Here is a 17,355-nt window from a genome sequence, read left to right on the forward strand (position 1 = left end):
TGTTTTGGTCTCTTACTCCGTGTTGTGCCATGATTCTCTTCTACTTCCCTCCTGGAAGTTCTTTGTTCGACTTCTCCAAGTCTCTACTTCCCGTCTGGAAGTTCTCTTCTGGACTCCCTCTGAGTCCCGATTTCCCTCCTGGAAATCCTTTTGCCGATGTCGAGATGCCCCCTACTTTGATCGTCTGTGCAACCACACCATTGATCCAGGTTTCTTGGCTAGAAACCCTCGATAACAACTCCCTCCTCTTGGCCTTTCCCTATTAGGTACTGTTCTGACTATAGGACCTCACCAGGTCCACTCTACAACATTCCCACAGCCTTCTAAACCCTAGGAAGTTGAAGGTGAGAGCTCTTAGGCTCTGCACAATCCCGACACCAGCAACCCAGCCTCCTCAACCAATTGTGTCAGCCCTCCTAGCTTTTGTGTGGCTCTGCGTGAGGCTCCCTTTGCCTCCCTTAGCCTCTGCGCTGCCTCTTCTTGGCTCACCCTTGATGATGCAGGCACTACGTCACCCTTCCCTTGTTGCTACTCTGTTAGAAACAACTTCTGTCACTCGGGACAACTGTTTTTTGCTGCTATTGCTGCGCTCAGCTGATGTCCTCAGTTCTCCTGTGATCTACAACCACACTCTGATACCATGTTGAAGTTTCTAAGTCTACTAGTTAGAAACCCTCCATGCACTTTACTCATTTATTCCTACCTACTTGTTTTGTTACTTAACAAGTTATTTACAATGTAAATACTGAAAATAAACACTAGTGCATGCTCAACATATTACAGATCAACAACTGAAGGAAACAAAAACAATTAGACCAAATGACACCGTTATTTTCGGACCAATGTCCCCGGAGAAACCTAATGCGGGAAAACTGGTGTAGCTATCTAAGGGTTTTCTTATTAAGCAATTCAGAGTACAATTTGGGTGCCAAATTCGGCTTACCCAATAGAGAATTTCCTTGGCAGTAGTACCTCTCAGTTTAAGACAAATGTCCTGGCTGAAACCCCGGATAAACCCTCCGGCAGCTCCTCAGCTCCAATCTGCCCTAGAAACCCCAACGTCTGCCTTTCTGGATTGCATTAGCTTCTCTCTGCCCAGCGCTGGCCCTGCGTCACCCTGAATGGGCCTACATCAACCTCAGGAGGCCCTGCGTCAGCCTTCTGGCCCTCTGCATCAGCAATGCTGACCTCTCTGAGCACTGTGCAGCTCTCGGCTACCTCTGCATGGCCCTACGTGAACCTTGGTTGCTATTGTGTCACTCTCTCTGGCTCCTCCGCTGCTCTCCCAACACTATCTCTACCTCTCTGTCTCTCTATACTCAATGCCCCTCAGCTGCAACTCCAATCACTAATTCTATCTCTCTTAGCAAACCCCGCTCTAGAGAATAGAATGACTGATCACTCTGGTGTATTCTTCAAGTGATCCTCAAGCCTCCTCTTATACTTTTCCTGTTGACATATGAACGGCCGAGATTAAGTCCCTAATCAACGACTAAGATTAGATCTGGCTTGATCCATGTATCTTGGACCATTCTAACACAGTTTCATATTAATCCACATTAATATTTTATTTTCCCTAAATTTAGACTTAGGGACTCCATTAAAAATATTAATTATTTTAATATCTACTGCACTGTTTAGAATCTGCCCAAACCCTTTTTGGGTATTGGAGATCTCATGTGCCCTAACCTCTCCACCAAATTTCGTGGCTAGAGCACATCCGATGCTACCCCAAATCAACAGTTGACTTGCATTGACCACATGACTTTTGACTACAGCGTTGAGTCTGTGTTGACTGAGAATTTCAGCACTGTTTTGGGTTGATTCTGACTGTCTTCGTAGGCCGAGTTGACTAGGTTTGACCAAGCTCATTTGGAGGAGATTTTCTGCTGGTTTGACCAATGTTAAATTTCTAATTAGGGCATCTTGTTGACTGTTGTTTGACTGGATTGTTTTGATAGTGATTGGGTAAGTAGATTTTTGTATGATGTACTCTTTCTCTTTGTTGAACTATTGAAGAATAATAAGAAGATTTGATCAAAGGGTTTCCCCACATTGGGGATTCTCCTTGGCATCTGCCAAATATTGTGCCCTCTTGTCCTAGCTTGTCTTCTACTTATTGTTTATGTTCTATTTGCATTTACTATCAATGTTAATGTGATTGCTGATCTGGAAATTGATACTGGAATAATAAGAAAAATTGAAGTAAATTGCTCTAAAGCATACAACATACCACTGTTATCTAAAATTAACATGGTATCAGAGATGAGGTGAAGAAAAAGCCCAAGCGAGGGTGAAGTCAAGCAATCACTAAAGGAAGTTGTTGGACAAGGACTTGGAACTAGTCCTAATGACGACTACTTCTTAATTCAAATCCGGGGACAAGTTCAAGGACAAGTCCAACTATCATGCATGGAAGATGATTTTGGATTTGACTTTGGAAGAGAATGATGCCATGGACTATGTCAAGGGAAGAATAACCAAGCCTCCCTCAAATGGAATTGTTGCTATTCAAACAAAGTACAAGAAAGGTGAGACAAAAGCTAAGAAGATTATTGTTGATTCTATTCATAAGCCTTTGGTTGCATATATTTCTGATTTAGAAACATCTAAGGAGATGTATGAAAGACTGGTTGGGATGTTCAAAGTGAACAATGCAAATCAAATTCTCTTTCTCAAGAACAAGTTGAAAGACATCAAGATGGATAGAGGAGAATCCATCCAATCCTACTTCATGAGGATCACCGAGATCAAGAATGATCTCTTATCTATTGGAGAAGTCATTGGTGACAGGGAATTCTCTCTTATTGCACTTGGGGGCCTTACAAGAGATTGGGATGTGTTCAACACTACCATTCTTAACAATGATAAGATTCTGGGATATGAGGAACTATTGGCTAGATGCACTCAAGAAGAAATAAGGATGATGGAACAAGACAAGTCCTCAAATGGAAACAACCCTATTGCCTTCTCTGCTCATTCTAGAAGAAGGAACAATGTTGGTCCATGGAATCAAGGACAAGGGTTCAAGCAGGGATTCAAAGAAGGAAGAAAAAGAAGATGCTTCAATTGTAACAGGTTTGGCCACTTCGCTAGAGAGTGTCCTCACAAGAAGGACGCTCCAAGAGATGATGACAACAGTAACAACAACAATTTCAAAGGCAATGGCAATCAAAGGAACAATAGGTTCAATAACAAAGGGAAGAGGAATGCACCTGCTACTTGAAATGGAGGTGGTCGTCTTCCCAAGAAGTCAAGAAACTCCAGTTATGATGAAGTTAATGGTGCAAATCAAAATGACTTTTATCTTGTTTCTGCCCTCTCCACTGCCTCTCCTCCAGATACATTATACCATTGGTTGATTGATTGTGGTGCCTCAAGGTGCTTCACTAGGTATAAGGATGCTCTCTCCAACTTGGTTGAGAAGGATACAAATATGGAGATCATACTTGGGGACAATACCACCTATCCCGTAAAAGGAATTGGGATCGTTACTCTTCACCTAAATGAAAGTCAAACCCTTCATCTACAAGAAGTGCTATATGTACCTGACTTAAAAAAGAACTTGGTTTCTATTTTTGTGATGGAAGATAAAGGTTTTAAGGTGTCATTTGTTGATGGGAAGGTTCATCTTTGGCAAAGGAATCCAAGAGATGCATTCACTCTAGGATTTAGGGTTGAAGGTCTCTATCAGGTTGGAGGAAGTCCGTTGGGAGCTATGATTTGTGACACCTCTCTTCAATCCGAATTATGGCACCAAAGATTTGCTCACCTTCATTTTAAAGCCTTACCTGATGTAAGGAAGATGGTCTCAGGGATGCCGAATTCAACTTGAATCATGAAGGTGTTTGTCAGGGATGTGAAGCTGGAAAACATACAAGGGGACCATTCCCCTCAAGTGAGACTCAAACCACTGATATTCTTCAATTGGTCCATTCTGATTTATCAAGTATGATGCTCGTTACATCTTTGGGTGGATATTTGTATTATGCTATTTTTGTGGATGACTTCTCTCGCAAGACATGGATCTATTTCTTAAAGAAGAAGAACGAAGCATTCAAATGGTTCCTCTCCTTCAAAGCCTTGGTCGAGAATCAAACAGGGAAGAAGATCAAAGTTCTAAGGACCGATAATGGGACCGAATATGAGTCTAATGAATTCAAAGACTATTGTAGAGAAGCTGACATTAAGAGGGAGACTACAACCACTTATACTCCTGAACAAAATGGTGTTGCCGAAAGGAAGAATCGTACTATCATCGAAGCTACCTGAGCTATGCTTCATGATCAAGGTCTTCTGAAGTTCTTATGGGGAGAAGCTGCCAACACCGCTGTGTATGTCCAAACCGATATCCACTCAAGCTTTGGACTTCAAGACCCCCGAAGAAGTATTCACTGGTAAGAAATCTGATGTTTCTCATTTTAGAAGTTTTGGATGTCCCGTATATTTTCATGTATCAAAAGAGAAAAGAAACAAACTAGATGCATATAGGAAGAAAGGAACATTCGTGGGCTACAACTAAACTTCGAAGGCATATAGAATCTATGTCCCTGGTCAAAGGGAAGTGGAATTAAGTCATGATGTCACTTTCGATGAAGATTCCGCACTTCAAAAGATTCGAGATCTTCCTATTCCTAGGAAGGCCAATGATGATGCTGATGCAAAAAAGCAGGATGAATATTTGTCTGATGTACCGATGGATCCCATAGATCCACCTCCTTGTGAGCCCTCTACTACAATAAAGAGGTCTTGTGGCTTCAGGATACTCTTGAAGATACCGAGAATCACATTGCACCGAGGGGGACATTTTGTGTAAGCAAGAAGCTTAATAGGTACCAAGGGTACTTAGCTGCCATGAGTACTATTGTACAATCTGAGCCTTGTACATTCGAAGAAGCCGTGAAGCAACAATTTTGGAAGGATGCAATGAACGAAGAGTATGAATCAATCATGAAGAATGATATCTAGGATGTGGTTCCTAGACCTAAGGATAAGTTTGTGGTCACTTCGAAATGGCTCTACAAGATCAAACATGGAGCTGATGGGAGTGCTGAGAAATTCTAAGCCAGATTTGTAGCTCGAGGCTTCTCTCAAAAGGAAGGAGTAGACTATGATGAGATATTTGCATCAGTTCCCCGATATACCACCATCTGTTCAATCATAGCCCTTGCTGCCTTGCAAGGATGGAACCTTCATCCGATGGATGTCAAAACTTCATTCTTGCATGGTTCACTTAAGGAGGAAGTTGATGTGAAACAACTCAAGGGGTTCGAAGTTCAAAATTGTGAGACACATATATGCAGGTTGAGGAAATCCCTCTATGGCTTGAAGAAAGCCCCTAGGGCTTGCTATGAAAGGATTGATAACTATCTTATGAAGTTGGGGTTTACAGGAAGCGATGTTGACCCGAAACTATACTTCAAGGTTGAAAAGGACAAACCCCTCATTCTGGTCCTTTATGTGGATGATCTTTTTCTGACAAGTGATGACCCTCTCACTCATCAATGTAAGAGGGAGTTGGCTTCTGAGTTCGAAATGAAGGAACTGGGACTGATGCATTATTTCCTAGGGTTGGAGGTTTGGCAAAAACTAGGTGAGATTTTCCTTTCTCAAGGAAAATATATTGTGAAACTACTTGAGAGATGTGGGATGGTGGGCTCAAGTTTGTAACTACTCTGATGGAACTCAACTTCAAGAAGCTATGTGGAAGTGTTGTTGGGCCCGAATTAGCGAACCCTACCGAGTATTGTCAATTTGTGGGGAAACTGGTGTTCTTGGTCAACTCCCGTCCTCACATATGCTTCGTTGTGAACACGTTGAGTCAATACATGGTCAAGCCTTATCACAATCATTGGATTGCTTCCAAGAATCTCTTGAGATATCTCCAGGGAACTATCCACTATGGTCTGAAATACACTGCCGAGAATTTGAGGCCACATGGATATTCAGATGATGACTGGGCTAGCATTGTGGTGGATCGTAAGAGCACGTCTGGGTGCTACTTTTCTCTAGGGTCTACTTCTATATCTTGGATGAGCAGGAAGAAGATATTAGTTTCACTAAGCACCACGGAGGCCGAATACATTGTTGCGAGTATGGCTTGCTGTGAAGCAGTCGAGGAAGCTCTTCAATGAGCTATTTGAGCACGTGTTAGATATGACTGTGATATTTTGCGACAACCAGAGTGGGATTCATTTATCAGAGAATCTGTGTTCCACGACCACTCCAAGCACATTGATATCAGGTACCACTTTATTCGGGATATGGTACAATGGGGAGCAGTTAGGCTCCAACACATCAGGACAAATGAGCAGGTTTCTGACATTCTCATGAAGCCTCTTGGGAAGGTCAAATTATTATTCTTTCGAGAGATACTTGGAGTCGTGGAACGACCCTCTTATGAGGGCCCCATATGAATTGGACACAAAGCTCTGGGAGCTCTTAGGGCCATGGGGTACTTCTTGGAGCTAGCTATGAGCAACCATAGGGTGAGTGTTTCACCTTCCCCTAGCAGTGCACTGGATACAGGGTGAGTGGTTAGCCTTCCCCTGTGATACCCTATTATGGTTGACATGTGTGTAGGGTGAGTGGTTCACCTTCCCCTACTCAGACACATGGATGTAGGGTGAGTCCTTCCCCTACGATTGACATATGCATAGGATGAGTGGTTCACCTTCTCCTATGGCATATGAGCAGGATGAGTGGTTCACCTTCTCCTGCTAATGCCCTGACACACATCCTACCCATAGAGTCCGAGACTCATGGGAAGTACCTCTCATCTGGCCAATGAGTTGGGAAAAGCTGGTTAGGGACCATAGCACTACCGATGGATGCATCGTGTACTGTTGTACTCCCTATGACTAGGATGCATGGTGTTCAACAACTTTATCTGGGATCAAGGATTGACTTTAGTCATTGGAGAGTTGTATAATACACCCTCAATCACTTCTTCATTATTTCTTCATGGTGCAGCATAGCAGAGCAGAGCAGGGATGACAGTGACAGTATAGATTGACAGATGGTTTGGCATGTGGATTTCTCCCTAGTTAAGAGGGAGTGTTAAAATTGGCAACTACGACCAAACTCCACCTTGGACAACTCATATGAAGATGATATTTTTATTGGATTCCTCTTTCTGAGAGGTGCAAGATTGATCTAAAGATCATCTTGTTTGGATGTGCTGAAGTGAGATTTTGAATTTAATTCTCACTCGTGTGCAAATTGTCAAGGTTGGCTAAAAGTCTAATGTAGGCTCATGAAGCCCAACAGATGTGTCTCTTCATCCTCAATGTTGTGTATAAATAGGAGAGACCTTTTGCTCATTTGGATACCATCACTCAACACATCTTTCTCTCTCCTCTCCTCGTTGGTTTGTATAGCAAAGGAGCAGCTCTTCTTCTTCTCATGTTGACTTGGGTTGATCGAAAGTTTCAGGCAGAAATCACAGCACTGCTTTGGGCTATTTGCGGGGACATTGACTAGCATTGACTGAGGGTCAAATCACCTCCTTTGACTGCGATTTTCAGGCAAATAATCCTATCTTTTGATGCTGCATCTCTTGGCACAAAACCAAGGTATTTGGAGTAGGTTGACCTATGTTGACTGCAGGTCCTTTGATCGTAGCATTGACTCTGTGTTGACCAAGTTTGACCGAGAATTTCAGCACTGTTTTGGGTTGATTCTCACTGTCTTTAGAGGTCGAGTTGATTGGGTTTGACTGAGCTCCTTTAGAGGAAATTTGTTGTTGGTTTGACTAGCATTGAATTTCTAATTAGGGCATCCTATTGACTGTTGTTTGACTGGACTACTTTGACAATGATTGGGCAAGTAAATTTTTATATGATGTACTCTCTCTACTGAACTATTGAAGAATAATAAGAAGATTTGATCGAAGGGTTTCCCCACATTAGGGTTTTTCCCTGGCATCCGCCAAATATTGTGTCCTCTTGTCTTGGATTGTTTTATGCTTATTGTTTATGTTCTATCTACATTTACCATCAATGTTAATGTGATTGCTGATCTGGAAATTGATATTGGACTAGTAAGAAAAATTGATGTAAATTGCTCTAAAGCATAGAACATACCATTGTTATCTAAAATTAACACTACTCTACCCGGTCATCCAACATGATCCATTTGTAGAACTCTGCCTTGCTCTCCCTAATGTATAAAGGTGGGTTGGTAGTACCTCAAGTCCTATCAATGTACTCCTGTAGAGGGCTGCTCTGGAATTCCCAATTGTATTCCTCCTGCTGCCTTGTGAGGGACTTAAGACATTCCTCTACACTAGACAACTTGGCTGCTGACTCGACACATACCCCTATGAGTTCCTCAATATTTCTATTCTCCTGTAAGACAATGTCCCGGGCTATCCAAATTCTCCTGTAAGACAATTTGCTGGTAAACTGTTAGAGGAAAAACACAAAACCATCTTTTGGACCCCATGTGCTACACATTGCATAGACCTCGTGCTTGAGGATATTGGCAAATTAGATTGGGTCAAGAACACTGTAGATTATGCCAAAAGTGTAACAAAATGTATCTACAATCATTCATGGATTTTGAGCTTGATGAGGAGACACATAGGGGGTAGAGATATTATTAGGCTTGCCATCACTAGATTTGTAACTCATTTTTTGACATTGCAATCTATGCTTTCCCAAAATAGAAACTTACCAAAGATGTTTTCCAATGATGAATGGAATCAAAGCTAGTGGTCTAACAAATAGGATGGCAAAGATTTGAAAAAGAGAGTTAATGTATTTTGGAAAAAGGCAGCAGAGATTGTGAAGCTTGCTGAGCCACTGGTTAAGGCGTTGTGGTTGGCGGATGGGGAAAGATTGGCTATGGGCTTCATTTATGAGGCTATGGATCAAGCAAATGAGCAAATAAAGAGGGCATACACGGATAGAATGGCTAAGTATGGGCCCATTTGGGCAATCATTGATGAAAGATGGAAAAATCAACTCCATTGCCCTATACATGCAACTGGGTATTTTTTGAACCCAAGGTATCATTATAAATCTCTGGAGGTAGGAGCTTTGGGTGGGGAGGTTAGAGATGGATTGATTGAGTGCATTGATCGGATGATCCCATTGCAGAGTGATTAGCTGGAGATACACCAACATGTCACTTGTTTCAGCAAAGCCACAGGGACCTTTGGCAAGAACCTAGCAAAGATTGCAAGTGAAGCAGATGAGCTAGGTAAACAAAAATTTCAATTTTCAAATTCTTATTTTGTTAAATTGTTTATAATTTGAAAGTTGATTGTTGGATATAATTTTTTGAGCTTACTCTTTACACTATTATGTTTTTTGCAGCGCAATGGTGGGAGGCTTTTGGTAGCCATTATCCTCAATTGCAGAAGTTTGCAATTCGTATTTGAGTCAAACTTGCAATGCTACTGGGTGTGAGCGCAATTGGTCTATCTTTAAGAGGATTCACACGAAGAAGAGAAACTGTTTGAATAAAAAACAGTTAAATGATCTAGTCTATGTCTAATACAACCTCTGGCTCAAACGCAACCAATTGCTAAACAAAAGACCTAATTCAGAGCCCATTGTGTTGGAGGATATTGATCCAACATTAGATTGGGTAGTGGATAGTCATCCAACAGAGTTTGATTCTGATGAGGATATTGATTTGGATTTCCAAATGGAGGCATCACTTGAACATAATGTTAAGTTGAATGCAGATCCACTTGTACCAGCCTCTGGCTCAACGCCAAGTCCTCCGGTTGCAGGCACTTCCTCTGCTCAACCACAGCAAACGCACATATCTCATCTATCTTAGCGTGCAGCTGCTGCACAACCTGCTAGTGCTACCATTTCTACAGTTGCAATTGGAGATGATGAGGAGGAGCCATGGGTTTCCCTGTCTAACTCTGAGTTAGAGTCTGAGCCAAATGATGTTGGCTCCCCTAGCAGTAGCCAGTAGTACTGGTGACTAGTGACGTTTTACAGTTTACTTTTGTTGTAGAGGCCATTTAGTGTCTCCTTGGTTATGTGTTTTTGTTTTGACCTCTATATCATGTATCTATTGGACAGTGCACTGGGTGCCTCTTTGATATAATGGATATATTCATGAGCCTACTTTGATCATATATTGTCTTTTCTCTATATTCTAAAGCTTTGTGTTTGGAAACATGAATGAAAATCTTTAAAATTATGTTATTTTATAAAAAAATAAATATTTAATGTATTTTTTACAATGACTGAGTCATTGAAATCAAACCGGCTAAGTCGATCCGAGTTGGAGTCGGAGTCAGAGCCAATCCTCGGCCGTTTTCGAACCGGAGTTGGAGTTTAAAAAAATGATTCTGACTAGTTCATCAAGAAGTTTTTGGGTGTTTTCCAAGGTCCTTCAAGATAATCCATCTTCTCCCATACCAAAGCAAGAAAATACGCAGGAATACATTAATTTTTCATAGGGAGAATAAATTAGACCCAAAGACCCAAAGATACTATAGCCACAGACTTAGAAATGATCCTCCCTTCACTTATTTTTTGACAACAGTTTTCAAGAGTTTATAGCCAAGGTATTACTTGAAAAAAAGATGACTAAACTCAGAGATAGTGAAACCTGGTATACACACTGCCCAGGAAGCTTTTCAACTCAATGTTTACTTTAGCAATAGAGGTTCGACACTTTGTGCTATTTAATGGATAGCAATAGACTCCACTGGAATATCAGTCCCAAGATACCAACAACCCCCCCTCTGACTATGTACTGAATCATCCAGCAGAATAGTGATAGTAAGTAGACTTGACCCAGGTGTGGCTTGGCCTCAAATGAACAGACCACAACTTCAGCAAATGCTTATTATTTGACCCTTCTGAAGGAGTGAAGTAGCATAAACCTCAGGAACATATAGTCTCAGAGAATGTCACATGGTTCGGGTTCGGTAATGATTAGGTTCGGTTTGAGTTCGAATTTTTTTTGACAAGGTTCGGATGAGGTTCGCCATTAAGTTCACACACACACACACACATATATATATATATATATTAATTTAAAATGAATTATAAGATAAAATAGTAAGAAATCATCAAAAATGCTATTACAGAGATGGAAAAACTGCAAGGATAAAGTACAAGATTGAGTTGTAACATGAAGTTGTGAGTTTTGATCTATTATGGACTTATTATGGACTTGGTTATTATGGACTTGGTCAATGGCTATGACGTTAGATGAGTTTCGCTGAAACTCGAAATTTTTTTTAAGGTTCGCCAAAATTCGAACCTCAAGGTTAAAGTTCGAGGAACCTTGTGACATACGGACTCTCAGACAAATGGATCAATATACTACCACCTCGCAATTATAAACCCTTGCAAAAAACCTTAGTCAAATAATCCCCTGCAAAACACATTCATAGCATATAAAATGCAGAGATGTCCGTATTGTTCAGGCCACACGCCAAAGCGCACACACCATCGCATTATTTGATCTCAAGCTGTCATAACCTCTGCTATAGCAAAGTGTAGTGATCTAGACAACAATATTTACAACTTTGTCATTTACATATCGCACTGCCTTGCACACCGTAACAGATCCTTCATTAACAACTCCACACCAATCACTGCAACAACTTCATAAACTGGCTTTTCACACCGGTTCTAAGCATACACTCTACGCACTAGGTTACCACAATGCGTTCAGGCCACAACGCAATCAATTGATCACATGCGAAATTACACCTCCATCGTAGGTAGTCAATTTCTTTAAGCACTTTCTGAACCTACAGGTGTATTCGGCCCAGTCATCTGGCTTTTGCCTCTGTCCCCGAATATGAGAATATGGTATTGAAGAATCCACGTCTATAGAGATAAGGGAGACGGTCTTATCCTCCTCGATCCGGAGCTTTTTTTTGACATCGGGAAACTGCACAACTTCCCTTATGCTCCTTTAATCCCTTGATCCTAGTTTCTCGGCTTTTCAAATTACGGCGAACTTGTTGCTATATGAATACTGTCTTCAAGAGATGTGGTCATGACAACAATTCACTAGTTCCACCACGTCCCATATGGATCCACCAGATTGAATTGTTGCCAGGTTATTATGTTACGCAGGAGCGCCCACTGCTAGAAAGCCTGTAAGATCCGCAACTGATTCACACAGGATTATGACCCCAAGCACATGTATATGCCAAATAGGTCCCAACGCTCATAATCCTAACGCTCAACGCTTAACCATCAACTCGATCCACGAAATCGACGTTCTGGACCAGATCACACACGCTCAGTATCCTGGAAACTCGTTACTCTGGAAACTGATCAGCATGCACACTCGGACCAACAAACTCGTTACTCTGGAAACTGATCAGCATGCATACTCAGACCAACTTCAATTTGATACAGCGCAGGGTCAATTAAATTTATATGCTCATTGCCAATAACTCCACACTTTGATCGCTCCGTCAGTGATTCGTCCACTCAGCGCTGACCCATGATCAGTTCTCCCGGAAACGTCAAGTCACGATCAAGTCTCGCTTATGGCTTCTTGGCCCTAACTTCTTAACCGATCTGCAAACATGGACGTGGCTGGGATATGCGTTCCATGTTTGTTGTTGGATTCAGCTCTTGGTGACATGCGGATGCAAACTTGGACTTTATTTACCTCCAAAGGCTGGGACAATGCAACGCTAGAATACTTCACCCAACCTTACAGGGGTAAACAATTGAAGAGATCTACCGAATTTCCTCCTCGACTAACTGTAAAACGGAAGTTCGTCTCCCAACAAAGGTATACGCACAACTAACAACAGGAGAGAGCCCAGTCCTTCTAAACAAGAAACTGGACCTTCTTATAAAGTCCAGTCAACGTGGATCTTTGTGATGGAGACAAAATCGAACCCCCTTTAACAGTGTAATCTCCTGAACAATGTCTCGGCCCTCTAGTGTTAACTTCCAGTGAATATTGACAGTCTTCAAAATAAATATTTGGCTATGGCCTCTATGCTTACAGTCTTTAATCCTTATGTGAATAACGCGGTGGCGAATAACTCAACAACAACAAAGAATTACCCCATGACGCGTTAACAATTATGACAGTCATGGATCGACCTTCTGGGTCTCAATGATCTCTACTGGAGTATTAAGTTTCAACTTTATTAAGTTTCGGCCTTATAATGATTAGATCCACAAACAAACCCAGACCTAATGCTCTTCTAATTTTGAACTTGAGCAATAGCTCCTCCTTGATCTGCGATTTGCTCCAGAGATCCAATGGGTTTGGCCTGGTAATAACAGATTCCAGAATAAAGATAAACTTGATCTATGAGAAAGGAATGGATCTGCCAATCAACCTGCAAAATCTTTAATGTTAAGATACCAATAAACTGATTGTTCTTTCTGCAAGTATCAACTAGGGTGTATCTGAATAAGCCACCGAAATCGATAGACTACTAGTTAGGGTGATTATGGCAGATCATCGAAAACTAGCTTCTCCTCAAACCCCCAATCATTTTCAAAATTATTTTGCAATAAACTTTCAGGCTGGCAGGAAAACCTGGCTCTGATACCACTATAAGATATCTGACAACGAATTAATCCACAGATCTGGCACATTTAGGTGTTCTGATAAAAATACTTTCAACAAACAATGAACACAAAAGGGATCTGGAAAATGCAGCCCTTATTTCATTTAATACTTAGAAAATGGGACATGCCCAAATACAAACAAAATAATGGAGCCCCTGCCTCGGCATACACAACTGCTCAATGCACAACAAATCAGAGACACTGAAGCACAATTGTGGAACCTGGATAGATCCACCAAACAAATCACACCTGCTGGGTTTTTGTCCCAGGGATCAAACTAGAACTGGCTTGGCCAAGTTCTCCACAAAACACAATAAGATGACAAACTATGGATGATCCAAATGCCTAGCTCCTATCCCCTTTAATAGGCTTGATGGACTCTCTAGAAACCTTATTTTATTATTTTCCCTCGACAAACGAAAGCAAATAGGATAGGCAGCTTATCTCCTATCCGGTTTAATAGGCTTGATGGACTCTCTAGAAACCTTATTTTATTATTTTCCCTTGAAAAAGAAGGCAAATACAATAAGCGGATCTGATAGGCAAATACCACATTAAATACTAAATACCATGAGCAGATTCTGTCCACTTTGACCATATAAAAAATAAGGAATATTACAGGGGCAGGCTCGGAATAACATGGCAGATATGTGGTGGAAGGACATTGCACAGAAGTCCATGGAAGGTGCTGTGATGGTGGAAATGGAAAAGGTAGCCAGAATGAGTAGAAAATATGAACGGCCATATGGCGCGACACATTGCTCACAAAGGAATGGGCGCTTCATAGGTAATTATAGAAGGAAACGTATTGCCAACTATGCAGGGATTTCATAGGGTGAGGAAATGTACGAGTTTTTCTATTAATATGCAAATTCACAATGTCTATATAATTCAAATTGTCAAAAACAAATATTTTTTACAGTACATAGATGATATTACATACGAAATGCGCTATTGATTCAAGATAGCTGACGGGTCAGCTAGTTGTTTGCTGTGAAATTTAGTTAAAAAGCAAGCAAAATGAGTGCCTTCTTTTCGTTTCTTTCTTTGATAGACAACCAACCAAGTTTGGTTTACGAATTGGACCTATTGAGTCAATTTGAGTTGCATTTAACTTATACGCATAAGTTAGCGTAACTAGCAAATATGATTCAGTATTGATTCGGAATTGAAAGAGCCAACTCAACTCGGTTTTCTTAAAAAGAGCCAAAATGGATGGTCTACTTGGACTTGGATCGGTATAGTAAGACTTTCTCATAGTGTGGTAGAGCACCTTATATTTCATACATTCTAGTGTATGATTCACATACACCAATAATGAAGTACATACAGAGCTTGGTGGTCTGGGTTAAATGTTACTTCCATAACTTCGTACATCACAGAATGTAGTAGAAACTTTGCATTCCAGCTAATTCTAAAATACTAAAAACTGTTAAGTTTATTGGATTTTGAGTGAGACCTAACATTCTATTTCTTTATATGAAATCTAATATTTCTTTATATAAAATCTAATAAAGTGGGAACCACTTAAATTCTTAAAGTAAAAGAATGAAAATGAAAAATAAAAAAAATATCACTTTTACTTTAAAAATTTAATAATACCATTAATTACTAAGGTATTTATGTTATAAAATAAATCGTGGGAATGAAAACAATAGATTCTCCCCTTGTTGCTGGATGACTATGGAAATAGTCCGACTATCCTCATAGCTCAGTACCCTAATTAACATTTAAAAAATTAGAGTCAAAAGGGAAAAAAATGGTAATAAATTGAAATAGACAAAAACAGGGCGATAATTTTGAATTTTTTGTCATAATATCGCCCAACCAACGTTGGCTATAATTTGTCCTTTTGAAATGATCCCGACAATTACTGCCAATATTATCGCTGATGTTGGCTTTCATGATATTATAAGTGCAACAATTTAATATGCATTGATTTTGTTTGTAGCGTGTCCAAAGTAGTGTAAAATTTAAATGCCTATGGGTTTCATTTAAGATATTTAACAATAAGCTTTCATGTTTCGGTTAATCGTGCATGGAATACTCTGAAATTTGAATCGGCAGTCTGGCTAAAACCATTTGTACGAAAATACATAAAAAATCCAGCCTTTGGGCAACATGGTTTCGTTCAATTTGCTCAAGGAGAAAGAGAGATTTGCTGGCAACATTGTTTCGTGCAATTCGCTGTTTGTAATTTAACATAATAATCTTACCATCCTCACAGCCTTAGAAAATGATCTATAGGCATCACGTGAGTACAATTAGGTAGGACCAAATCATGGGTTTGGATACGCAGATTTAATTTCTTGTAAGCTGCAGCAAGTCACTAAATTAATTTCCAGTTTACAGCTGAAATCACTGGTACAAAACATATTTTAATTTGCAGTGCATCTATACAGGAAAGGCAAGATGCCATGTATAACTTGGTGAAGGAGAAGCTTGATCTTATTCTTGTTGTAGGAGGATGGAATTCTAGTAATACATCCCATTTACAAGAAATCGCAGAGCAGAATGGAACTCCAACTTATTGGATTGATTCCGAGAAGCGCATAGGACCTGGTAACCGCATTGCATACAAACTTAGTGTGAGTATAGCACTGATTCTCTATCGTTCCCCGAGTTTAAAAGAAGATCTGGACTCTGTTATGCCTCAAATTATTAATTATTTTGACTGTCTTCCCTCCCACAAAAACATAACAGCACGGTGAGCTGGTGGAGAAGGAAAATTGGCTTCCAACCGGTCCACTCAAAATTGGAATCACTTCAGGTGCATCAACTCCTGATAAGGTATTCTAATTGCTAGTATTACTTAACATTACTGTAGTTGTTTCCAGTATAGGAAATGTTGTTGGAAGTTTCTTTTAAGGCAGCTTCAAATTCAATTACCACACTTACAACGATAGATTCACTTTATGTACAGATCTTAACTGCAAAGGTACATTTTAATGGTTAATTTGAATGATTATCAACAGATACTGGAGGATACGTTGAAAGTCGTGTTCAAGATGAAGGATGAGGAGGCGTTGCAGACGGTATAATACGAAGGGATGCCAATTTCCTTAACAAATTGTGGCATATAAGCCTAAATGGTACCAAAGTTGTCTATTATGCTATGTGAAAACTTCCACGTTGTACACAAAGTGGCCACATGCCATTCTGTTTTTGAGCCACTAGACTATGAGTAGACAAATTATGGTTAAAGGTGTGTAGAGTAGGAATACCTTTTGATATGCCTAGGCCCCAAACCTACTTTAATATTCAGACCAAATTTAATATGTTATTTGTTGACCTTTAAACAATGCTATTTGTTATTGTTTTACCAAATATACTATGCTATTTGTTGACCTTTAAACAATACTATTTATTATTGTTTTACGTTAAGATATATATTTTTTTGTAATACTTGGCAGGACCATCCATTTTCTATTATATATATATAAGGCAAATTTACACCACACAATTTTACCCAATGGCCTCAACTCGCTCCGAGGGGAAACCGAATCTGTTGGCCATTGGTCAGTATTATACGCCATCCAAAAACAAAATTTCTTCAGTCTTTCTAGCAAGGCTAGGTAATTTTCAGTCTCATGACCACAAACTGTATAACTATGACAACTGACATAAACAACTGGAAATTTAAATGCTATCCACATAAACAAAAACTAAGCATAGGAAGACTAATCTTTCTTGACATTCTGCTCCTTAGAGTCAGAGGCTACTGGGGCAGGATCATCAACAGTGACTTCTGGCATTCTGAAGAGCTCCACAATGCAAGGGATGTGTCGGTCAATACAGTCCATCCTAATGTCTTGTT

At 40.2% G+C, this 17,355-nt stretch overlaps 1 protein-coding gene across 1 annotated transcript in view; it reads left to right on the forward strand.

Annotated features, from left to right (window-relative positions):
* Positions 1-16,922, forward strand: part of LOC149238898 (4-hydroxy-3-methylbut-2-enyl diphosphate reductase, chloroplastic-like) — a 162,976-nt gene extending 146,054 nt beyond the window's left edge. Inside the window, exons 8-10 of the mRNA XM_089373221.1 lie at positions 15,941-16,126; positions 16,242-16,328; positions 16,514-16,922. Coding sequence (XP_089229347.1) covers positions 15,941-16,126; positions 16,242-16,328; positions 16,514-16,579 — 339 coding nt within the window. The 3' untranslated portion in view covers positions 16,580-16,922. The remainder of the gene's footprint in view (positions 1-15,940; positions 16,127-16,241; positions 16,329-16,513) is intronic.
* Positions 16,923-17,355: the final 433 nt, after the last annotated feature.

Source organism: Pinus tabuliformis, chromosome 8, assembly GCF_031772625.1.
Source record: "Pinus tabuliformis cultivar Carrire ecotype Pingquan chromosome 8, CPIR1, whole genome shotgun sequence".
Lineage (NCBI taxonomy): Eukaryota > Viridiplantae > Streptophyta > Pinopsida > Pinales > Pinaceae > Pinus > Pinus tabuliformis.